The sequence below is a fragment of the Podarcis tiliguerta genome (assembly GCF_965153285.1).
Source record: "Podarcis tiliguerta genome assembly, chromosome: 13".
Taxonomy (NCBI): domain Eukaryota; kingdom Metazoa; phylum Chordata; class Lepidosauria; order Squamata; family Lacertidae; genus Podarcis; species Podarcis tiliguerta.
In genome coordinates, this window is record NC_139546.1 from 28,654,038 (window position 1) to 28,679,700 (window position 25,663).

Here is a 25,663-nt window from a genome sequence, read left to right on the forward strand (position 1 = left end):
TTCCAGCAAAATCACCCTGAATCACCTCCATTCACATTATAATTCGCTGACCCCTTATATAATTTGAGTATTGAAGTCCCCTTTAGAGTGCCCAGAGCACAACCCCTTTTGTCCTGTAGGGACTGCCCTAGGAGGTGGAAGGGCAGTCTTTGAGTAGAGTTCTGGGGATTTTCTGAGGAATCTTAGAATTGTAGAGCTGGAAGGGACCACACCACAAGGGTTATTTAGTCCATTCCCCTACAATGCTGGAATCGTTTGCCCAACATGGGGCTCAAACCAAGACCCCTGAGATTAAGTCTCATGCTTTAAATGCCAAGGCCCCGTGTCCTGTAGTTCCCTATTGTTTAATAAACCCTGTTTAGGGAAGTTTTTAATGGCTGATGTTTTAATGTATTTTTAATCTTTTTGTTGGAAGCCGCCCAGAGTGGCTGAGGAAACCCAACCATATGGGCGGGGTATAAATAATAAATTGTTGTTGTTGTTAACACAGAGACACGTGTATTTAGGTTAAGGGACTAAAACAGGCAACAACTTTATTGTTTACAGATGTGAGTGGTTTGGCTTAGGCATTTGCTGAAGCCCAACTATATATTGACTCCCGCCCGTCTGCACGGGGTCAAACTAAGGGTAAACCACCAGAAGAGGGAGCCCTATGACTTACCGTATTGGCCCAAATATAAGCCGCAGTCGCCCCCCCCCCCCCGAAATTCTGACCATGAAAATTTTAAGTGTGACTTAAATTCACGACGTTATAAAAATTGGTTTTTACAATATTGCTGCTGGAACAGTCATATGGTAAAACGGAACCCAAAAATGTTTTATTGCCAATTTGTGAGCTTGAGACTGTTGTGCAATTAATTCTAATGTCATTCATTGCTTTCACCTTATTTTACAGTGCAGTGCAGTGGAACCTTGGAAACCAAACATCTCGGAAGCTGAAACTTTTGGCTCCCAAACTCTAACTACCCGGAAGCAACTGCTTCCATTTCCAAATGTTTCCCTTTTTTCTCAATGTGCCTTGCCACACTAACCATTTCAGTTTTAATTATGGGGCAGGGGCAGGTGTGTGTCAGATGGCATCTCCTCTCAATCCTCCTTCCTGCCACCACAGGTTCTTTTTGGACATAAGTTCCCACAACCGCACAGATCTGGATCCCTTCCTCCCTCCATCTTCCTTATGGATGCAGCAGGGGTCCAAAAGCCTGGCTAGGAATTCAAGAGGGAGGCTCCCAGATTTTGGAAGTGGAATTTGCCCCCTCTCATTCCATGGAGCTGCGTGGGGGCGCGCCCTTCCTTCCCCTCCCTGCCATCAACGACTCACCCCCTTCACGAGGTTGGATGATCCTGGATCCCAGTCACTTCCCCTGCCTGCAACAGATTTGGGGGCAAGCAGGACCACCCCTCCTCAGCCTCCCCTCCTCCCATTTGCCTTTGCCGGGCCATATATACACAAGGAGAGGTGCACTCTCTCCCTTTTCCCTTGGATCATGTTTCTCTTTTTTCTCAATGAGGCTTGCCGACCATTGAGCCTTGGTTGTTGAATGTTTCAGAAGCAGAATGGGCTCCTGGAACACATTAAGTTCGACAACCAAGGTAACAGGGTACTGATTTTTTTATTTGCTTTTACGGTGCTACGAACAGGTTTTTAATCCACTTGCGGGTCCTCTGTAGTACCTTGCGGGGCCTCTGTAGTACCCATAGTATTTTCTTCTACATTTGCCATTTAAGGGTGTGAGTGCCTGTGGAATTTCAAGAGAGCGGTTTATATTCGGGTATTGTCTCCCCCCCCCCCTTGAAATTAAAAGGTGCTGCTTTTTCATGGATGATTTAAAAGTACAAAACTAATTTAAAAGCTCTGGGAAGAGCTCTGGGAAATGCACAACCAAAAGTGAATTTTAAAATAATAAAAATCATGAAATGGAGATTTTATCTATCAGTAAAATAACCCTCACTTACTTCAATTCAGATAATAATTCAATGACCGTTCCTATAATATAAGCACTACTCAAAATTCACTTTGGGGGTTTCAGAGCACAGTCCCATTTGTCTTTTCTGCCATATGAGGTGGAGGGGCTTTCTTTGAGTAGAGTTCTGAGGAGAGTTGTTTGAAGTAATTCAGAGAGGAAAGACCCCAAAGACTGCAAGGTATGTAAAAATAATGTACCAGAGCAGGACTCTATATCAACTGGAATGGTTCTTGTTGGTTTCTTCCCTCTCCTCCCTGATATGTGAAGGGGGACAGTAGCCATTGTGGATTCAAGGAGTTTCTAAAGAGGAAGAACACACAAACACCAAGCCTGGCAACTTGGAGTTGCAGTGGTCGATTATGAGAACCAAATTTTTTTTAGTTGGGAGATAAAAATGCAGCTGGGAGATAAAATGACACTCAAGGTTGAGGAATGCTGTCCAGAGACAGGAGGAATAGACCAGCCAGGAGAAGGCATAAGAGGATCTGACTTGGATATTGACCAAACAAAAAGAGGGAGAAAGGTGGGGGCAAAAGAGAGGGTAGGTAATAGAAGTTATGCCAATGAGAGAGGAGAAGATGGTTGCAGTGAAGTAACTGTAAGAACACAAAGAGAGAGAGTTAGGCCTGCCTTGAAGGATAAATAAGTTGATCTGTGAGGAGAGAACTCAACAGGTCTGGGTTTTCACCTTCTCCCAGTGGTGAGGCAAGGGAACAGCAACAAACGCTGTTGTCATTCGTATGTTGGCTATATGCTAGAGCACAGAACTGTAGTCTAAAATTCTGGGTGGGGGTGGGTGGTTACACAAATACTTTACAAATATCCAGTGCCAGTTTTGTAAGCTTCCACCAGTTAGGGGGTGCTAAGTAAGGTTGAGAGGGAGAAGACATATGTGGAAAGGAATCATCAGTGTGTTGCTGGAATTCAGCTCTATTCCACTGTTACATCAGAGTCAGCAGTTGCCAGTCAGACCCCAAAAAGGTACCTGGCTGCAGTGGTGGGCTGACTGAAGGCCAAATATCAGAAGTTAAAACCTGGTAGGGCAGAGGCACAGTGGTTTATCAGTTCCCAAGTCTAGAGATTGGGAGATTTACCTGTTCTGAGGGGGTTGTACTCCTTTTGAAGGAACAAGTACAAAGTCTGGGGGTGTTGTGGATCCATCTCTGTAATGGAAAGCCCAAGTGATGTAAGCAGCAAGGAGCACATTAAACCTTCTTCATCAGGCAAACTGGATATAACTATTCCAGTAGCCTAGATACTGTGATCTATGCATTGGCAACCTCAAAATTAAATTCCTGTAATATAACTTCTGTGGACCTTCCCTGCCCGCAGGGAGCAGAGCAAAGGATCATAGGCAGCAAATCTGATAAACAAGCTTGGCTTAAAATGCAGCAGAGCCTCTGCTCGTCACTAGCCTGAGTCAAAAGACATGAAACATATTTTTGCAGGGCCCTGAAATTCATATTACGCAACCTACTCCCAGCCACTTCGGCCAGGAAACAGATACCACCAACTGGCATTATGCTAAAATTATGAACATTTTAAGTACTGCATTGATAAAGAATCTTACTAATTAAATTAACTATCAGTAAAATTAAATGGGGCAAACAATATTTGGGAATGATCTGTTGAGAGAACTATATCCATCAAGACAACAAGTTGTGACTCTCCCTTTCCCTAGACATGGCTTTCCAGTTATCCCAAATAGAAATGACCCATGTATGAAGCTGAACCTAGTACTGGTCAGATATGGATCTACCAGCTGTACAAGACTAGCTACTTATTATCCCTACTTATTATCCCTCTAGCAAAATAATAATAAGAAGAAGAAGAAGAAGAAGAAGAAGAAGAAGAAGAAGAAGAAGAAGAAGAAGAAGAATGATGCAAAAAAGAAGAATGGGGAGGAAATATTCTATCAGTTTTGTTATGCATGATAGAACATCATGTCAATAACACACTGGGGAATGATAATCATACCTGTCAAAATTACTGGTTTATGCAATTGACATTCAGTGCATGTTAGCAAGTGTCTGAAGAAAAGCTATAAAACAGTTGTATTCTTCAGAATTAGATCTAGGTAGAGGCAGGGCTCTGTCACTCTTCTGTTAAAAAATCTCTCACTTATATGGATATAAGTGGATATATTTCCACAAGCTGATTTATTCCTTTTTTCTAAAAAAACCAAAAAAAAACCCATACAAAATAAAGTGAGAAGATAAAGACTTGGATCTATATGAGACTCACTGATATCAGTGGGAGTCACATTCCACTAATTTATCCAGCTCCCACAGAGAACATATAAACAATATTAAATAGGACAGTGGTCCTGCCATGGAGAACATAAAAATTGTTGAGGTTCTTTGCAGACCACTTTGCAGGCTGTGTAATTTTAAATGGTATGCTATTGCTTCTTTTATTTTGAATCCTGTATTTTATTGCATCACAGCATGAATTCTATAGAATTCTAATTGCTCTTTACAGACATGCTGCGGACAGCCTGAACTAAGCAAGCAGACCACTGGTGGTCCACAAACAACAATTTGAGAAGCCCTGAACTAGAACACAAGGGTATTGGCACCCAAATTCCATAACGAGCCACGTTGTAAATCAGTGCAACCAGAGGATTATCTACGATTTGACTGACGCTGTAGCAAATGCAATGCAACATATAGAGGGTACCATGGGAACTGAGATTTGGTGGGGTCATTTTGCCAACAGGATCATGACAGTGATGGTGTTGCTGCTTATACTGTTGTGTCATACTGTATGCAAGTCACATTTCATTAACTGCAGCATACGTGATGATCCTCTTCCTATTCCTCATGAATTCTACCAGGCAGGGGACCTTGTGATTGGTGGGATTGTTTCTCAAGTTTTCTTCTTGTATAATGCGCTTTCTTTCCTGGAACAGCCTACACAGAATATGATTGGAGAACCTATGTAAGACACCATGTCATTTCCCCCTTTTCCTCAGTTTATTAATAAAAAGCATAACCCCAAATCACTTTGAGCATTTAGTTCTTCACTTGAGATATTCCCCCACCCCCATTATACTTTGAGGTATGTTTTCTTCACTGTAGTCTTGAACAGATACAGATGACAAATGAATAATTCAAATGTGCTTTTATTGCTTCTGTCACTGTTGATTTATGAAATAGCTGTAACTTACATTACAGTTCAGTGCCCAAGAACTACCAGCACATCCTGGCCTTAGCCTTTGCTGTAAAAGAGATAAATGAAAACCCCAACATCTTACCAAACATTTCTCTGGGAATCCACATTCTTAATAGCTACTACACTGCTAGGATGACGTATAAGGCCACTCTAAGTCTGCTTTCTAAACAGCAAAGATTTTATCCTAACTTCAAGTGTCAGAATCAGAACAATTTGGTAGCTGTTGTTGGAGGATGCATCTCTGAAATCTCTGCCAACGTGGCCATCATTTCAGCAATCCACAAGACACCACAGGTAAACTGTGTGCATAGGGGTATGGATTTATTTTTACAATAGTGGTACACCATCATGATTAAAGGAAAATGTGTCTGCAGTCTTTTGGATCATGGGCAGGGGGTGGGCAGGAACACTTTTTCACTTTATGGAAACTTCTAGGGGTTAATGTCAGGGGTGCGGGAACAGAGGCAAAAGATTGCAGGGATCAAGAGATGTGACTCTTACCTTTGAACATTCCATTATATTCCAGAAACACAAGAGCAAGCAGTTTTTACACCCAGAGAACACACAACTATTTCCACCTCTAGCAGGCTTAGGCATCATCACGGTACAAATAAACTATTTAGACAGGCAGCTTAAACAGGGTCAGTATGGGACGTGGCCTTCATAGAGACATTGGGGTATGGAAAACATATCATATAAGGAAAGGTTGAAAGAAATTGGTATGTTCAGTCTCTTGAAAATGAGTCCAAGGTGCAACATTACAACACACTTCAAAGACTTAAGCAGTTGCCACATCGAAGAGGAAAAATCTTCTATTGCTGCAAACGTAGTACTTGTTTAGGGTTCAAAATTCGGACTAAACATTCTTCAATTATAAAACAAATGAAACAGCCATTTGTTGCAGAAACTGTGATTCGTGTTTTCAAAAGGATATTGAACTAGATGACCTACAGGACCAATTCCAAAGTAATGATTTACTATTCTCTTGTAATCTGTCTGAGAAATATTCATGGATTCTATTACAGCTCACTTATGGATCATTTTTACCAGTACAAAGTGCAAAAATGCTTTTCCCATTCTTGTACCAGATGGTCCCCAATGAAGCCCAGCAGCACAAAGGAATTGTGCAGTTACTTCAGCATTTCAGATGGACCTGGGTTGGGCTTTTTGCTGCAGATGATGACAAAGGGAATAGGTTTTTACAGACAATAGTGCCAATGTTATCCCAGTACGGCATCTGTTATGACTTTATAGTAAACATACCAAAATGGAGTTATATGGATGAGATGCTAGACTGGTTTTTAAGGAACATGGATACATATCTCATTGTGTTTGAAAAAAAAGCCAATGTATTCTATGCATATGGGGAACCTTCATCCTTTCAAGTTCTAATAATGATGTTGTTTCTAGCACCCATGGTGGACTTGCCCCCTCTAGGTAAAGTGTGGATTATTACATCCCACTGGGATTTTGCATCACACTCTATTCAGAAGATTTGGGATTTACAAACCTTCCATGGTTCCATATCCATCACGGTTCATTCAAATCAGCCATTGGGATTCCAAAATTTCCTTCAGATGCTAAGACCTTCATGGTCCCAAGGAGACGATTTTATCCAGGACTTTTGGGAACAGGCCTTCAGTTGTTCATTAGAAATGTCTAATGGGCAGCATCAGGAAAGGAAATACTGTTCTGGAGGAGAGAAGGTGGAGAGTCTTCCTGGGACCTTGTTTGAAATGGAAATGACTGGCCACAGCTACAATGTCTACAATGCTGTCTATGCTGTGGCTCATGCTTTGCAAGCTGTTTACAAATCCAGTTCCAAAGGTAGGAAGTTGGGAGAACAACAGAAACTGTTTCTTCAGAATGTGCAACCATGGCAGGTAATTACAACTGAACATTTTAAAAAGTCTATGTTTTCATCAAGAAACATGGGGAAATTTACGTCTGCATGATACAATTCCTCTTTCTGTGGTGGTTTTCATTTCCTTTCAGTGTTTTTTCCCCTTTTGGAAATCCATTTTGATAAATATTAGTGGTCCCTTGATAAAATATTGTTATTTCAATTCAAAGTCACCCACCACCTTAGAGCTTATGGAAAGTAATGATCATTTGAAATATCAAATAATCATATAAGGTTTCCAATTCAAGAACAAAAAAGGATTGTCCAATGGATGAAATTACCACATACATTATTGAAGAGCTTTGAAACAGTCTTAACTTTGTTGATACTTTCTTTCCATCTAGGTCCATCATTTTCTAAGAACCATGATGTTCAACAATAGTGCTGGGGATTCAGTGTGTTTTGATTATAATGGAGAGTTAGTTACAGATTTTGATGTAACAAACTGGATTATTTCCTCGAATGGCTCATTGTTTAGGGTCAAAGTTGGAAGACTGGACCCTCAGGCACCTTTAGGAAAAGAGTTAAGCATAAATGATGATAAAATTGTGTGGCATAAAGTATTTAATCAGGTGAGAAACAGCACTGTGACATTTGATATTTTGACTCAAAATTTTCAAATGCTTCAAAGGCATCTAACTACTTTCCAACTTTAATTTTCCTAAAATCCCAGAGGATCTTTTATTATTTCATGAACCTTTTTGAAAACTACATTATATTCCAGTTCTAATTTTGTTGGATTCCTATTATATGCTTTATCTTTCCTCTCCTCCAATAAATAAATAAATTACTTATTTTAAGGATTGGTTTTGGGATAGGGAGCTAGGTATTATCTTTAATGGACCCTTTACATTTTAATAGATATTTCCATATTTAAGGGAGATTTATCCACCTATTTAAAAAGTATAGGCTTCTACGTACACTACCAAACATACATCTCTTTGCAGAGGCAGTGATGAGTTCAAGACTCATTCTAGAAAATAAAACAAAAGCAAGAAATAGGAAGAGAGAGAGAAAAACATACAAAGTCCTCTCCACACTTAAATCTTAACTAGAGAAAACAGATAGAAGTGAACCCTTCCTGCTCTAACTTGGGAGCTTTTCTTTCTTTCTTTCTTTCTTTCTTTCTTTCTTTCTTTCTTTCTTTCTTTCTTCCAGTTTCAAATCTTCCATTCTTGGGCAAGTTTATTGCGCAGGTGGTTTTTGAACAACTCCAGGCATGCCTGGAGGATGCAGACCATTTGGATTCCTTCCAATCAGGATTCAGGCCTCATCATTGGACTGAAACTGTCTTGGTCGCTCTGGTCAATGATCTCTGGTGAGCTAGGGACAAAGGTGAAAGCTGTTTCCTAGTTTTGATGGCTCTCTCAGCGGCTTTTGATACCGTCAACCATAACATCCTTCTGGAGCATCCAGAGGGGCTGGGAGCTGTGGGCACTGTTATACAGTGATTCCGCTCCTTCCTCCTGGGCTGTTTCCAGAACATGGTGTTGGGGGATGAGTGTTCAGACCCCTGGGCTCTCAATTGTGGGGTGCCTCGGGGTTCTGTCCTCTCCCCCAAGCTTTTTAACATCTATATGAAGCTGCTGGGAGAGATCATCAGGGGGTTTGGGCTGGGTGTTCATCAGTATGTGGATGATATCCAGCTCTACCTCTCTTTTAAACTGGAACCAGTGAAGGTGGTGAATGTCCTGTGTCTGGAGGTGGTTGGAGGATGGATGGTGGCTAACAGATCTATCCTAACAAGATAGAAGAACTATTTTTAGGAGAGAGGGGGAGGGCTGGTATGGAGGAATCCCTGGTCCTGAATGAGGTGGCTGTGACCCTGAAGGAGCAGGTGCACAGCCTGGGAGTCATTTTGGACTCACAGCTGTCCATGGAGGCACAGGTCAATTCTGTTTCCAGGGCAGCTGTCTACCAGCTCCATCTGGTATGCAGGCTGAGATCCTACCTGCCTGTGGACTGTCTAGCCAGAGTGGTGCATGCTCTAATTATCTCCCACTTGGACTACTGCAACATGCTCTACATGGGGCTACCTTTGAAGGTGACCCAGAAACTGCAACTAACCCAGAATGCAGCAGCTAGACTGGTGACTGGAAGTGGCTGCCGAGACCACATAACACCAAGACCTACATTGGCTCCCGGTACGTTTCCAAGCACAATTCGAAGTGTTGGTGCTGACCTTTAAAGCCCTAAACAGCCTCAGCCCAGTATACCTGAAGGAGCATCTCCACCCCCATTGTTCAGCCTGGAAAGTGATGTCCAGTGCCAAAGGCCTGCTGGTGGTTACCCCACTGCGAGAAGCAAAGTTACAGGGAACCAGGCAGAGGGCCTTCTCAATAGTGGTGCCCGCCCTGTGGAACACCCTCCCATCAGATGTCAAGTAAATAAACAACTATCTGATTTTTTGAAGACATCTGAAGGGAATTTTTTAATTTTTGGTGTTTTATTGTATTTAAAATATTTTGTTGGAAGCCGACCAGAGTGGCTGGGGAAACCCAGTCAGATGGGAGGGGTATAAATAATAATAATAATAATAATAATAATAATAATAATAATAATAATAATCCCAACCTGCTTTTGTTTGTGATATCTTATGCTCTCATTACTAAACTCTCTATAATGATTCTATACAGGTGCTTCCCCTTTCTGTGTGCAATGACTACTGCTATCCTGGCTACAGCAGGAAAAAGAAGGAAGGAGAGAAATTTTGCTGTTATGATTGTGCTTCATGTCCAGAAGGGATGATCTCTAAGTATAAAGGTGGGAGGAATAACTGACAGAATTATCTTATTCACATTTCCATAACACAACAGAAAGTGTACCCCTTGAATGCATATGGAGGTAGTTTGCAATGCAAAATTGTAAACCAAAAACCAAAAAAACCCCTAACAATTAATTTTTAAGAGTTTCAAAGAGTGTGGGACCAAGTGAATTTGTGTTCGTCATTATCTCTCAGTCCAAGCACTCTCACAGGGTTGGTGTGAAGATCCCTTGCCAGGTAGTTCCACAGCCACTGAAAGTTTTTTCTTGATTTCTCCAGTCCCAATATGGTAGCCAAAAGAACCTTTTTCCATCTGGCATTTCAACAATATACTCTGCTTTTAATATTGTTTAATTTAATTGATTTTTATAATCTTATTACAATAAAGAGCAGGTTATTAACTATTTAAATAAATACATAATATAGGACATTTCTGCTTTCAATATCCAATACTGAATGTGAGAACTCATTGTGGAGCATTTGTTCCACGGCAGCATTGAAAAGCCTGCACTAGTGGAATCCCAGCCTTGAAATTTAATTTCTCCACTTTGATAATACCGCTTATAGGATACCACTTATAGGATTAATACTTCGAACAAAGAACAGAATAAACTGACAGCATAGCAGAACAACTTAACATTTAACTGTAGCATGAAACAACATGTAACGTTGTGAAGATGGTTTTTAGATTCTGTCCATGGGGGGGAGGTTCTGAAGCAATTAAATAAATTGAATGCAAACTTTTCTGTTTATGCATTGATGTGATTTTTTTCTCTGAGGATGGTGACCCTGACAAAGTTATGATGATGATGATGATGATGATATACCTATACCGCATCAATCAGGGAACATCTGTCCAGCCACTCTGGATGGCTCCAAACAGAATATTAAAAACACAATAAAACATCAAACTTTAAAAACTTCCCTAAACAGGGCTGCCTTCAGAACAAATGTTTTAGCTATATATTGATCAATGTCAGAATCTTTTTAACAGCTCTTCCTTCATTTCAGATATGGATGCCTGTGTGAAATGTCCAGAAGATGAGTATCCCAACCATGACCACACCCAATGCATTCCCAAGGTCCCAAGCTACCTCTCTTATGAAGAAGATTTAGGGCTCATCTTAGTTATCTTGACTATTTCTTTCTCTCTGATCACAACATTCGTGCTTGGGACTTTTATGAAGCACAATAACACTCCCATAGTCAAAGCCAACAATCGGACTCTCACCTACATCCTCCTCATCTCCCTCCTGCTTTGTTTCCTCTGCTCCTTTCTCTTCATTGGACAGCCTGGAAAGGTGACCTGCCTTCTCCGACAAATCACTTTTAGCATCATCTTTTCTGTGGCCCTTTCCAGTGTTTTGGCAAAAACCATTACTGTCCTTCTGGCATTCATGGCAACCAAACCGGGATCCAGGATGAGGAAATGGATAGGGAAAAGGCTGGCAAATTCTATTGTCCTTTCCTGCTCCTTTATTCAGGCTTGCATAGGTACTCTTTGGTTAAGTACATCCCCTCCATTCCCAGATACGGATATGCACTCACTGCATGGGGAAATCATACTAGAGTGTAATGAGGGTTCAGTGGCCATGTTTTATGCTGTCTTAGTCTATATGGGTTTGCTGGCCCTTGTCAGCTTCATCTTGGCTTTCCTGGCCAGGAAGTTACCTGACAGCTTCAACGAGGCCAAATTTATCACTTTCAGCTTGCTGGTGTTTTGTAGTGTTTGGTTGTCCTTTGTTCCCACCTATCTGAGCACCAAAGGAAAATATATGGTAGCTGTGGAGATCTTTTCCATCTTGTCCTCTGGTGCTGGATTACTGGGTTGCATCTTTTCCCCTAAATGCTACATTATTATTTTCAGACCTGAGCTTAACACCAGGGAACAACTAATCAGCAAAAAAAGGTAAAAGAACATGCTTACATATGGCTTCCTTCTGGTTGTGTAAGTAGTTCATTGGAAATTCTGGTGGTAGGGATGTCATAAGAATTCGGTTATGGGTTCTTGCTTAAATTCTTGTATGCATTGTTTGGCCAGAAATATTTCATTTCAATTTGGTTCTCACTTTAGTTTGCTGACATCTCCTGCATTTGAATGGAGAATTTCCTATTTAACCGTTGACTGTAATCCTACCTCGAATGAGACACAATTATCAACTCATAGGATTCCTCAGTCTGAGGGTCCCAAGCATTTAAATTGCTTGTGGATCAAAACACTTTTAAATGGTTTACCAGTGCAAAGCCTATTATACAATATAGCACATGTAATTAAAATACAAGGTAAATCAATTTCATCTGAATACCAATGATTGAAATATACCATAGCAATCAATATATTTAAAATAGTGATTTATACTGAAGGAACTGGGAGAAGCTAAATATAGTAACTTCCAAAGATTCCTGAGTCATGTGTTTTCTTCCTTCTACATTTTCTTAGCGTAGTATAATCAACTTCATATTTCTGGAAAAATTTCCCTTGACTTTTTTGGTAAAGACAATCCTTTTTTGGTAAAGACTGCTAAAGATCTCTGGGAAATCCTGACCCTATGTGGGATGTGTGTGTGTGTTAAATTCAGTTTCTAACATTCAGCAAAATCATCCTCAGTGAAGGTTTATATAAATTGCAGTGAAGATTTATATAATTCGCGTAGTAAAGTCCCCTTTATGGTGCCCAGAATAGCACAACCTTGTTTTTCCTTTAGGGACTGCCAGAGGGCATGGAAAGGCTTTTTTCAGTAGTGTTCTGAGGATTTTCTGGAAAGAATTGTTTGGAGTAATTGGAGTAATTCCCATGTTTTCAGAGGACCTATATTTCAAGCATGGGAGAGAAACAAAAATTTGCTGGAAAGGAAGACACCTTGGTGGATCTCGCCAACAGAGGTCCTAACGGTTAAAAAAACAAATATGGAAGGGAAGAATGCCACCTATGAAGAACTTATACGGAAAACTGATCAAGGCATCAAACTCAGACCATATGAAGAGATAAAAAATTCATTTACTGGGTGGATACAATACCACCAGGTAAATGATTTGTTGAAAGAAGATAAAAAGAACCTAGGGTTTGAAGATAAAAAAATCCAAATTTAGTATAGAAATCATAGAAGGTAAAAATAAAATATTGGCAAAGATATATGATATTTTACTGGAGTGGTATACAAAAGACGAGGAGGTAAAGGAGGCTATGACTAAATGGGCAGTGGATATTGGGTATAATATTGAGTTTGAGAAGTGGCTGGAATTGTGGAACACCAATATGAAGTTTACGGCGTGTACGGTACTAAAGGAAAATCTATGGAAAATGATATATAGATGGTACCATACACCAGTGAAGTTAGCCAAAATCTATAGGCTGAAAAATAAGAAATGTTGGAAATGTGGAGAGGCAGAGGGAGACCTCTACCACATGTGGTGGGCATGCAGTAAGGTGAAGGGCTTTTGGGAAATGATTTACAATGAACTTAAAAAAAATTCTCAAATATACCTTTCCCAAAAAGCCTGAAGCCTTTCTGTTAGGAATGATGGGTAAAGAAATTAAAAAAGAAGATAAGATACTATTCTTATATGCCACTACAGCCGCAAGAATTTTGCTAGCGCAAAATTGGAAAACAGAAGTTATACCCGGGAGAGGAAAGAGATTCTAAAGACTATAAGGGATGTAGAAATAATGAGCCAGAACAGGACTCTATATCAATTAGAATGGTTCACCTTGGTTCCTTCCCTCTCCTCCCTGCCATGTGAAGGGGAAGAGTAGCCATGGAGGATTCAGGGAGTTGATAGAAAAGACGATTACACAAACACCAAGCCTGGCAACCTAGAAGTGGTGTGGTGGATTATGAAAACCAACACCTTTTTTAGTTGGGAGATTTAAAGAAGTAGCTGGGAGATACAATGATACTCAGGATTGAGGAATGCTGTGCAGGCAAGAGGGGAAGAGACCAGCCAGGAGAAGGCATGAGAGGATCTGAAGTGGATACTGACCAAACAAAAAGAGGGATAAAGGTGGGGGCACCGAGTGGATGAGTAATGGAAATTATGCTGAGGAGGGAGGAGATGAAGGCTGCAGTGAAGTGGTACTTCTGGTTGCAAACAGGATCCATTCTGGAGGCCCATTTGAAAACTGAAAAGAGCACAACCTGAAGTGCTGTATCTGCGCAGGTGTGCGGTGCAATTTGGTGCTTGTGCGCATGCAAAAAGTGTGATTAGTGCTTGAGTGGCGAAACCCAGAAGTAACCCTTTCTGGTACTTCCGGGTCACCACGGGACACAACCTGAAAAGACATAACCTGAAGTGTCCATGACATGAGGTATGACTGTAACTGTAAGAGCACTTAAGGAGAGAGTTAGGCCTGGCTAGAAGGAAACTCACAGGTCTGGGGTTGCACCATCTCCCAGGGGCGAAGCAAGTGAACAACACCCACCTACCCCTCACACATGAAAACAAAGCTCACCATAGCCAATCACAAACAAAAAACCATACCCCAGGCCAAGCCCAACCTCTCTCACCACCAAAGGAACACAAGCGAATAGCAGAGAACCTGCACAAGCGACGCTGACACAAAACCCCACACATATATTAAGTAAAATAGAAGCCTTGCCACCTGACCCCACACCCACTCACCTTCCCCCCCCTCCACCTGTTTCCCCCTTTTCTTCCTAATGTAACACTAAGGTCTCAACAAATGAAACTGATCTGTAAAAATGTTACTTGGAAAAGAAAAGAGAGAGAGACACTGCTCATACTTTTGTAAACCAAGAATTTTTAAAAGACTAAAAATATATTAAATAAATAATTTATTAAATAAACACTGTAGTCACTACAGTGTTGACTATATGCTGGAGCACAGGGTGATAGTAGCCATCCTCTTAAATGTGGAGCTGGGGCAGGATACTTTACAATTCTCTAGTGCCAGTTTTGCATTCTTCCCCCAATCAGGGAATGCTAAGTAAGGTTGGGAGGGAGAAGGTGTATGTGGAAAGGAGTCATGAGTATGTTACTGGAACTCAGCTCTATTCCACTGTTACATCAGAGTCAGCAGTTGCCAGTCACAACACAAAATGGTATCTGGCTGCAGTGGTGGGCTGACTGAAGGCCAAATATCAGAAGTTAAATCCTGGTAGGGCAGAGGCACAGGGGTTTATCAGTTCCCAAGTTTAGAGATTGGGAGATTTACCTGTTTTGAATGGAGTTGTACTCCCTTTGAAGGAACAGGTACAAAGTCTAGGGATGTTGTGGATCCTTCTCTTTAATGGGAAGCCCAAGTGATGTAAGCAGTAAGGAGCACCTTAAACCTTCTTCATCTGGCAAACTGGATACGACTATTCCAGTAGCCTAGATACTGTGATCTGTGAATTGGCAACCTCAAAATTAAATTCCTGTAATATAACTTCTGTGGACCTTTCCTGCCCATAGGGAGCAGAATAAAGGATCACTGGCAGAAAAGCTGATAAACAAGCTTGGCTGAAAATGTAGCAGATCCTTTGCTAGTCACTGGACTGAGTTAAAAGACATGAAAAATATATTTCCAGGGTCCTTAAATTCATATTATGGAACCTACTCCCTGATACATACAATGCACAACATTTAGAGTATCAGCCTCTTTGTCCAGAAAACATACACCTGCCTTATGTTAAAATCATGAACTTTATCAGTACTGCAATGATAAAGAATCTTACTTAAATTAACTATCAGTAAAAATATGTGGGGCAAACAATATTGGGGAATAATCTGTTGATAGAAATGTAACCATCAACATGACAAGTTGTGACTCTCACTTCCCCCAGACTGGGTTTTCAATTTATGCCAAATATGAATGATCATGGATGAACTGGACAGATCTGAATCTACATAATACTAGCTACTTTTTATCCCATAAGGGGCAAAAGTGTCTGACAAAGAGGGGGAGGACTTCTACCAATTTTGTTATTCATGATACAACGTCGGAAGTCGATGGCACATTGGGGAAATGATAATTAGAACTGTCAGAATTGCAGGTTTATGCAGTGGACAATCTACACATGCTAGCAAGATCAAAAACAAGTATCTGAAGAAGAACTATAAAACACTTGTATTCTTCAGAATTAGATCTAGGTAGAGGCAGGGCTATGTCATTTTTCTGTTAGATAATCTCTCATTTATATGTTAGGATAGATTTCCACAAGCTGATTCTTCTTCTTTAGAACTAAAACAAAAGAAAACAAAAGAAAAAAATCACTCAAAGTAAAGTGAGGGGATAAAGATCTGGATCTAGACTGTATGACTCCCACTTATATCAGTGGGGGTCACATTCAACTAACTTATTCTTGATCCAGCTCAAAGAGAAAAAAACCGAGGAACAATATAACTAGAACAGTAGTCATGCCCCCACCATGGGCCACTTCTTTTAATTTGAATCCTATATTTTATTGTATTGCAGCTTGAATTCTATAGAATTCAAATTACAGTTGTTTGTTACAGACATGCTGTGGACAGCCTGAACGAAGCATGCACACCACTGGTGGTCCACAAACAGCAATTTTAGAAACCCTGAACTAGAAAAAAAAAGGGTACTGGCACCCACATTCCATAACAGACCAAGTTGTAGATCCACCCAGCCAGAGCATTATCATTTAAGGCTGTAGCAACTGCGGCATTCAAAACTGCCATTTAGATGGGTGGTTTTGCCAACAGGATCATGACGGTGATGGTGTTGCTGCTCCTCCTGTTGTGTCATACTGTATGCAAGTCACATTTTATTAATTGCAGCATTCGTGATGATCTACTCTCTATTCCTCATGAATTTTTCCAGCCAGGGGACCTTGTTATTGGTGGGATTGTTTCTCAAGTCTTCTACCTCTATGATTTACTTTCTCTCTTGGAGCAGCCTACACATATTGTGACTCATGAACCTATGTAAGACACCATCTCCCTCCTCCTCTCCCCTCACTTTTTTGTAATATGTTCAGGCCCTAATTACCAGGAACACATATTTAAAGAATACTGCATTTATGTATTGTGGGTGTGAACAAATGATATGCTGGCCATGCTTGGAGTTGTTAATATGTACGTTATCTTCTAGATAACATTGCTAAGCACAAGGAAATAATAAGCTTTCCCTAACAAGTGTAAGTGAAATGAATGAATCTGGTGCATTTCTGTTTTCCTCTACAGAATTACCTCATCAAGGAATATGTCCTTCTCTATTGCTGGCCACATTGATTCTTATTTTTCAAGACTTTTGATCCTTCATCCTTCACCTCCATCTCTGTCCCACACATGACTTATTTAATCATATTGTGCTTTCATCTCACATTATTATATTTTAGAAACAGTTGTTGTTTAATTGTTCCAGCTGATTTTAGGCTATAATTTATCTAGCTGACTCCCAGATTACATAGGAAAAATTCATACCTCACTGTCTAAGGAGACTTTGTGTGTGATAGGTTCATTGCAGCGCTTTGAAATAAATGTAAATGTGAACAGATAAAATATTATAGGGGTTTGTGGGTTTTTAAAGGGTTTTTTTAATTGGCCCTAAGTAACCGTGGTATGGTTTTCAAATGTATATAGAATATTTTAATTGTTGTGATTCTACACTCTACTTGTAATTTTCTCTTTTCCTCGCCTAATCATAGATGATCTCGAGTAGCACTAATATATCCAGATAATAAATGAGCCAATATTAATTACTAGATATAACATCAACTTATGGTGTATTTCACATATAATATAAGTAATAAAATCTTTTTGATTAAAATATGTTGTTCTTTACATGCTAATAAGCACTATATATATATATTGATAATTAAGCAAAATATATAGCTACCAAACCAATATATATATCGTTTAAACTGATATGAAATCCTTTATGTATATGGCAAAATATGTTAAGGGGCATAATAAATTTGATTACTAAGGAATTTGTTACCAGTTGTGAGTGTCCTCAAATTTGGTGGTGGGTGTTTAATATAGTCTTGAACAGATGCAGATGACAAATGAAGAATACAAATTTGTTTTATTGCTTCTGTCACTGTTGATTTATTAAATAGCTGTAACCTACATTACAGTTCAATGCCTAAGAACTACCAGCACACCCTGGCCTTAGCCTTTGCTGTAAAAGAGATAAATGAAAACCCCAACATCTTACCAAACATTTCTCTGGGATTCCACATTCTCAATAGCTACTACTCTGCTAGGATGACCTATAAGGCCACTCTAAGCCTGCTTTCAAAACAGCAAATATTTTCTCCTAACTTCAAGTGTCAAAATCAGAACAAACTGATAGCTATTGTTGGAGGATGCCTCTCTGGAATCTCTGCCAATGTGGCCACCATTTCAGCAATTTACAAGACTCCACAGGTAATCTATGTGCATAGGGGTATGAACATTAGATATATGTTAGCTTCGGGATGTGCCTGTAAACAGATTAATTCAAGTTTAGGCCGAATTAAAAGAATCAAGGAATTGGATCCAATGCTAATCATATTTAGAGCAGAAACACTGAAATTATTCAACATGACTTCTTTTAGCCCATTCATTTGGGTTTATCTGCATAAAACCCACAGTTTCCAAGGCTCCAATAATTTCAATTCCGCTTCCTTTTGCACTAGGAAGACCTCATATTGACTACTGTGTCCAGTTCTAATTGGCAGATTTCAATAATAATGCACTCCTTTCAGAATGGGTTAAGAGGAGGTGAGTGAATATGGCCAGAAGTATGGAAAAAACACATCATATAGGAAAGGATGAAAGAAATCTGTCTCTTGAAAATGAGTTCAAGGTGAAATATTACAAACATTTCAAACAGAAAAGTCCAAAGATTTCTTTTGTACTGCTGCAACGGTGGTACTTGTTTAAGTGTCATCACTTTAAATACTTCAATGATAGGACAAATGAAACATCCATTTATTTCAGAAACTGTGATTCGTGTCTTCAAAAGGATATTGAACTACATGTCCTATAGGACCCACAGCAGCATTGATTTACTATTGTTTTGTAATCTGTCTGAGAAATATTCCTGGATTTTATTACAGCTCACTTATGGATCATTTTTACCAGTACAAAGTGCAAAAATGCTATTCCCATTCTTGTACCAGATGGTTCCCAATGAAGCCCAGCAGCACAAAGGAATTGTGCAGTTACTTCAGCATTTCAGATGGACCTGGGTTGGGCTTTTTGCCGTGGATGATGACAAAGGGAATAGGTTTTTACAAACAATAGTACCAATGCTTACCCAGAAAGGCATCTGTTATGAATTCATAGTAAACATACCAAAATGGAGTTATATGGATGAGATGCTAGACTGGTTTTTTAAGCACATGGATGCTTATATTGTCTTTGAAAGAAAGGCCAATGTATTTTTTGTATATGGGGAACCTCCATCCTTTCAAGTTCTAAGAGTGATGTTGTTTCTAGCACCCTTGGTGGACTTGCCCCCTCTGGGTAAAGTGTGGATTATTACATCCCACTGGGATTTTGCATCACACTCTATTCAGAAGATTTGGGATTTACAAACCTTCCATGGTTCCATATCCTTCACAGTTCACTCAAATCAGCCCTTGGGATTTCAAAATTTCCTTCAGATGCTAAGACCTTCATTGGCCCACGGAGATGGTTTTATCCAGGACTTTTGGGAACAGGCATTCAACTGTTCATTACAAATGTCTAATGGGCAGCATCAGGAAATTAAATACTGCTCTGGAGAAGAGAAGCTAGAGAGTCTTCCTGGGACCTTGTTTGAAATGGAAATGACTGGCCACAGCTACAATGTCTACAATGCTGTCTATGCTGTGGCTCATGCTTTGCAAGCCATTTACAAATCCAGTTCCAAATATAGAAAGTTGGGAGAAAGACAGGAACTGTTTTTTCAGAATGTGCAACCATGGCAGGTAATTACAACTGAACTTTTTAAAAACACTATGTTTTCTTCAGGAAACACAATTAATTCTAATTGTTCATGATACAATTCTTATTACTGTGGGGGTTTTCATTTCCTTTCAGGGGATTTTCCCCTTTTGGAAATCCATTATGATAAATATTATTGGTCCCGTGACAAAATATTGTTATTTCAACTCATAGTCAACCACCAACTTGGAACTTATGGAGAGCAATGATCATTAGAAATATCAGATAATCATATAAGGTTTCCAATTCAAGAACAAGAATGACTGCCCAATGAATGAAGTCACCACATACATTGTTGAAGAGTTTTGAAACAGTCCTCTCTTTGCTGATACTTTCTTTCTATCTAGGTCCATCACGTTCTAAGGACCATGTTGTTCAACAATAGTGCTGGGGATTCAGTGTGTTTTGATGATTATGGAGAATTAATTATAGGTTTTGATGTAACAAACTGGATTATTTCTCCGAATGGTTCATTATTTAGGGTCAAAGTTGGAAGTCTGGACTCTCAGGCACCTTTAGGAAAACAGTTAAGCATAAATGATGATCAAATTGTGTGGCATAAAGTTTTTAATCAGGTAAGACATTGCTCTGAAGCATTTGATGTTTTGACTCAAAATTTTCAAAGGCTTTCAGGCATTTATTTTATTATTTCATGAACCTTTTTGAAAACAACATTATATTGCAGTTCTAATTTTGGTGGATTCCTATTATATGCTCTATCTTTCCTCTCCTCCAGTAAATAAATAAATTTCTTATTTCATGAATTGGTTTCTGGTTAAAGGGCTAGGTCTTTAATAGACCCTTTACATTTTAATAGATATTTCCATATTTAAGGAGCTATATTGGTTTCTAAATACACTACCAAACATACACCTCTACGTAGACGCATTGATGAGGCAATATAAAATTTCAAGGACACATTCTAGCCCATAAAAACAAAAGTAAAAAGAGGAACAGAAAAAGAAACATACAAAGTAATTCTTAACTAGACAACACAAATAAAGGTGAACCCTCCCTGCTCTCACTTGAGGATTTCCTTTTTCTTCCAACCTGCTTTTTTGTGTGATCTATTAGGCACTCATTACTATTCTCTCTTTAATGTTTCTGTACAGGTGCTTCCCCTTTCTGTGTGCAATGACTACTGCTATCCTGGCTACAGCAGGAAAAAGAAGGAAGGAGAGAAATTTTGCTGCTATGATTGTGCTCCCTGTCCAGAAGGAATGATTTCTCAGTATAAAGGTGGGAGGAATAGCGGGCACAACTATATTATTTGCATTTCCATAAAGCGTGTTCTCCTTCAGGGAGAGCACGTGTTGTGGTGGGGTCTGCTGAGCCACCCCTCTGTTACCAGGCAGGGTCTCTAAAGATGGCCTGGGGCAGTGATTGGTTCACTGGGTTGCTGGGGTAAAAGTTATGTTGCAATTTTGGTGGGAGGGGTAAATTGTTTAAATACTCTGCACGCAGCCTTGTACTTTCTCTTTTGCTGTGTGCAACGGATCACCCACCCACCCGCCCCAGAGTAAGGGGTTGTTGCGTTGACCTTGCTATGCCTGTCATGGGGTCGTCTGCCATTGGGGCAGGGGCCTGGTAGGAATTTTGGTAGAAATTTGGTAGGAATTTTGTCCATCTGGCTGATTGGCTGGGCCATTTGGTTTTTGCCTACTGCGTAGCAAATCGTCACAACTTGTAAGGTTGCGGTTAGGCATTGGTTATAAATCTGGTGGAGGAGGGGTTAGGGTAGGCTGTGCCTGCCCCTCCATGGTTGCTGCAGAAAGGGAATTCCATTAAAGGAATCCTGGGGCTCTTTTCGTCCAATCCCTGGAATGGGACTAGGGCCGGCAAGCCTTCGGGGAGCAGGCGGGTGAGAGTTGAGGGTCTGTGACTCAGCTCCAATGCCTCCCCGACTTGCTTTCAACCTGCACTGTCTTTCGGTGGTGCCCGGAAGTCAGTTCTGTCCCCAGGCGGGGGGACAGATAGTCTTAACCAATGCCTTAACAATCACTCACAGTTTGTATTTGAATAAAGTTGTGGCCAAAATCATGCCAAAAATCTTAAACAAAAATTACGTGTCTGTTGTGAGTTATTTGGGGGGTGGATTGGGGACCTCGACACGCAACACAACATAAAGTGTAATCCCTTGAATGCACATGGAGGTAGTTTGCAATGCAAAATTTTAAACAAACAAGAAAAGAACTTACTATTAATTGTTAAGAGTTTCAAAGAGTTTGGGACCGAGTGAATTTGTGTCCATCACTACCTCTCAGTCTAAGCAACCTCACAGGGTTGATATCAAGATCCTTTGCCAGGTAGTTCCACAGCCACTGACAGTCTTTCCAATATTTTTCCAGTCACAATAGGGTATACAGAATAAATGTTTCCTTGTGGACCATTTGCTTTTAATATTATTTCATTTAATTGATTTTTATAATTTAATTTCGATGAAGAGCGGGTTATAAATTATTTTAGTAAATGCGTAATATAGGATATTTCTGCTTTTGGCATATCCAATATTGGATGTGAGAACTCATTGTGGAACATTTGTTCCTCAGCAGCACTGAAAAGCCTGCACTTGTGGAATCCCAGCCTTGAAGTTTATTTTACGTAGCCAGACGATAATATCACCTACATTTTCAGGATAATCTCACCATTATTTTTTCGCCACTTTGAGAATCTTGCAATACAGTTTCTAGGATTAAGACTTCAAAGAAAGAACAGAATAAATTGTCAGTATAGCAGAACCACCCAATATTTTACTGTTGCATGAAGAACATCAAACATTCTTAAGATTGTTTTTACATTTTCTCTATGGGGGGGGGGGATTCCCAAGCAATTGAATAAATTGAATGCAAACTTTTCTGTTTATCTCTTTATATTAGCATTTATTTCAGAGGAGGGTGTGCATCATAAGAATCTAAAAGAGGTCTGTGACCCCCAAAAAGTTAAGAACCAATGCTTCAGCTATATATTGATCAATGTCTGAACATCAAACCTTAAAAACTTCCCTAAACAGGGCTGCCTTCAGAGCAAATGTTTTAGCTATATATTGATCAATGTCAGAATCTTTTTAACAGCTCTTCCTTTATTTCAGATATGGATACCTGTGTGAAATGTGCAGAAGATGAGTATCCCAACAGTGGCCAAACCCAATGCATTCCCAAGGTCCCAAGCTACCTCTCTTATGAAGAAGATTTAGGGCTCGTTTTAGTTATCTTGACTATTTCTTTCTCTCTGATCACAACATTCGTGCTTAGGACTTTTATGAAGCACAATAACACCCCCATAGTCAAAGCCAACAATCAGACTCTCACCTACATCCTCCTCATCTCCCTCCTGCTTTGTTTCCTCTGCTCGTTTCTCTTCATTGGTCAGCCTGGAAAGGTCACCTGCCTTCTCCGACAAATCACTTTTAGCGTCCTCTTTTCTGTGGCCCTTTCCAGTGTTTTGGCAAAAACCATTACTGTGCTTCTGGCATTCATGGCAACCAAACCAGGATCCAGGATGAGGAAATGGATAGGGAAAAGGCTGGCAAATGCTATTGTCCTTTCCTGCTCCTTTATTCAGGCTTGCATAGGTACTCTTTGGTTAAGTACATCCCCTCCATTCCCAGATAAGGATATGCACTCACTGCATGGGGAAATCATACTTGAATGTAATGAGGGTTCAGTGGCCATGTTTTATGGTGTCTTAGTCTATATGGGTTTGCTGGCCATTGTCAGCTTCATCTTGGCTTTCCTTGCCAGGAAGTTACCTGATAGTTTCAATGAGGCCAAATTTATCACTTTCAGCTTGCTGGTGTTTTGTAGTGTTTGGTTGTCCTTTGTTCCCACCTATCTGAGCACCAAAGGAAAATATATGGTAGCTGTGGAGATCTTTTCCATCTTGTCTTCTGGTGCTGGATTACTGGGTTGTATCTTTTCCCCTAAATGCTACATTATTATATTCAGACCTGACCTTAACACCAGAGAACAACTAATCGGCAAAATAAGAACATGAGTGCATATGAATGCTGAACACCAGGGAAATACTAATCAGCAGAAAAAAGTAAAAGAACATGAATGCATATTTTGTTTTTTTCTGCTTGTGTATGTAGTTCATTTGAAATTCTGGTGTGAGGGATTTTGCAAGAAATTGCTAATGTCTACTTACTTGAGCAAACATCTGTAGTGTAGTGTAGTATAGTGTATTTTAAAATGGGGTTTTAGAGTTTTTAGGTGTTTTGGAATGTTTTATGTAGTTTTGTAGTAGTTTTATGTAGTTTTGTAGTAGTTTTTGAGGAGATTTCACCCCTCCCATATCCAAGAATCTCCTGAGCAGCCTGTGATTCTGCAGAGAGGAGGAGGCGTGTTCTGATCTCTACATATTCTGCTCCAGCACCACATCAAAGAGTCAGTCAGTGAGTGAGTCGGTCTGTGAGAGAGTCGGTCAGTTAGTCAGCCAGTCAGTGTGTCAGAAAGACTGAACGTTATCTCTGTGTAGATAAGGTCGCTGCAGAAAGCAGCTGTAGCGCTCAGTGCACTCTAGCATCTCCATTTGTATATAGTTTGTATAGTACAGTAGCTGTTAGTGAATAAAAGAAGATATTCTTCAGCGCTGTCGTCCGAGTGATTTATGCTCTGCTGTACTCTGCTGTACAACGACTGTCTTCTTGGTGGAGTGATTTGCGGTGCTCACAGCTCTGAGTTGTGAGTCCACAGCACTTAGACCTGTTCCTGTGAGGAAGGTGGTCTTCTGGAAGTTCTACCCAGCACACCTAGCCCAGTCGGGCTGAAGTGGATGAGTCCAGTTGGTGGCACTGGCTCAAGGGCGATGCTGACAGTTTTATGTAGTTTTGTGGTAGTTTTATGTAGTTTTCAATTTCATTGTTCCGCAAGGGACAATGACAATAAAGATATCGTATCGTATCGTCCTTAAATTCTTATATGCATTCCATTTCAACTAGGTTCTCACTTTGGTTGGTTTAAACAATTACTGTTTAACTGGTCAGTGGAATCTTAACTCGAATGAGGGCACAATTATCAACTCTGGTGATTCATTCTTGTGTGGGTCCCAAGCATTTTAATGGCTTGGAACAATTTTTTTAAAAAAATGTGTTTGTGTGTTTATCCACATACACATGATCAGTGCTGGCATCATTCACCCAAATAACTTACTGTAAGTACAAAACCAATTGAACGATATAGCCGCAGGTAATTACATTGCACAGTAAATCAATGTCATCTGAACACCAATCATTAAAATGTACAGTAAACATATTTTTTAAAAGAGCATATTAATCAAAATAGTTATAGCAACATTTTATACTGGAGGAACTGGGAGAAGCAAAATATAGCAACTTTCAGAGATTCCTGTGTTTTCTTGCTTCCACATATTCTTAGCATAGCATTAGCAACTTCATATCTACTGGAAATGGCCATCCTCCAAAAAGCATAACAATAAAAAAGTGTTAAACAGCTCTGGGAAGCCCGCACCCCATATTGTTTTTTTAATAAATAAAACTAAAAAAGTTAAATGAAGCTTTTAACTTCCAGCAAAATCACCCTGAATCACTTCCATTCACATTATAATTCACTGACCCCTTATATAATTTGAGTATTGAAGTCCCCTTTAGAATGCCCAGAGCACAACCTCTTTTGTCCTCTAGGGACTGCCATAGGAGGTGGAAGGGCAGTTTTTGAGTAGAGTTCTGGGGATTGTCTGAGGAATCTTAGAATTGTAGAGCTGGAAGGGACCACACCACAAGGGTTATCTAGTCCATTCCCCTACAATGCAAGAATCGTTTGCCAAACATGGGGCTCAAACCAAGAACCCTGAAATTAAGTCTCATGCTTTGTGTGCCAAAGTCCCGTGCCCCACAGTTTCCTATTGATTAATAAATGCACAGACACAAGTATGTAGGTTAATGGGCTAAAACAGGCCGTAACTTTATTGGTTACAGATGTGAGTGGTTTGGCTTAGGCATTGGCTGAAGCCCAA

The 25,663-nt window shown here is 40.0% G+C and overlaps 1 protein-coding gene across 1 annotated transcript; it reads left to right on the forward strand.

The window, feature by feature from the left end:
- Nucleotides 1-6,763: 6,763 nt before the first annotated feature.
- Nucleotides 6,764-23,683, forward strand: LOC310662096 (vomeronasal type-2 receptor 26-like; the record flags this gene model as incomplete). The annotated part of the gene is made up of 8 exons (XM_083408865.1): nucleotides 6,764-7,024; nucleotides 9,681-9,768; nucleotides 16,596-16,699; nucleotides 17,968-18,145; nucleotides 18,820-19,674; nucleotides 20,038-20,265; nucleotides 20,803-20,929; nucleotides 22,779-23,683. Exons 1-8 carry the CDS (start codon nucleotides 6,903-6,905, stop codon nucleotides 23,681-23,683), a joined length of 2,607 nt encoding a protein of 868 aa, XP_083264991.1. The 5' UTR covers nucleotides 6,764-6,902.
- Nucleotides 23,684-25,663: the final 1,980 nt, after the last annotated feature.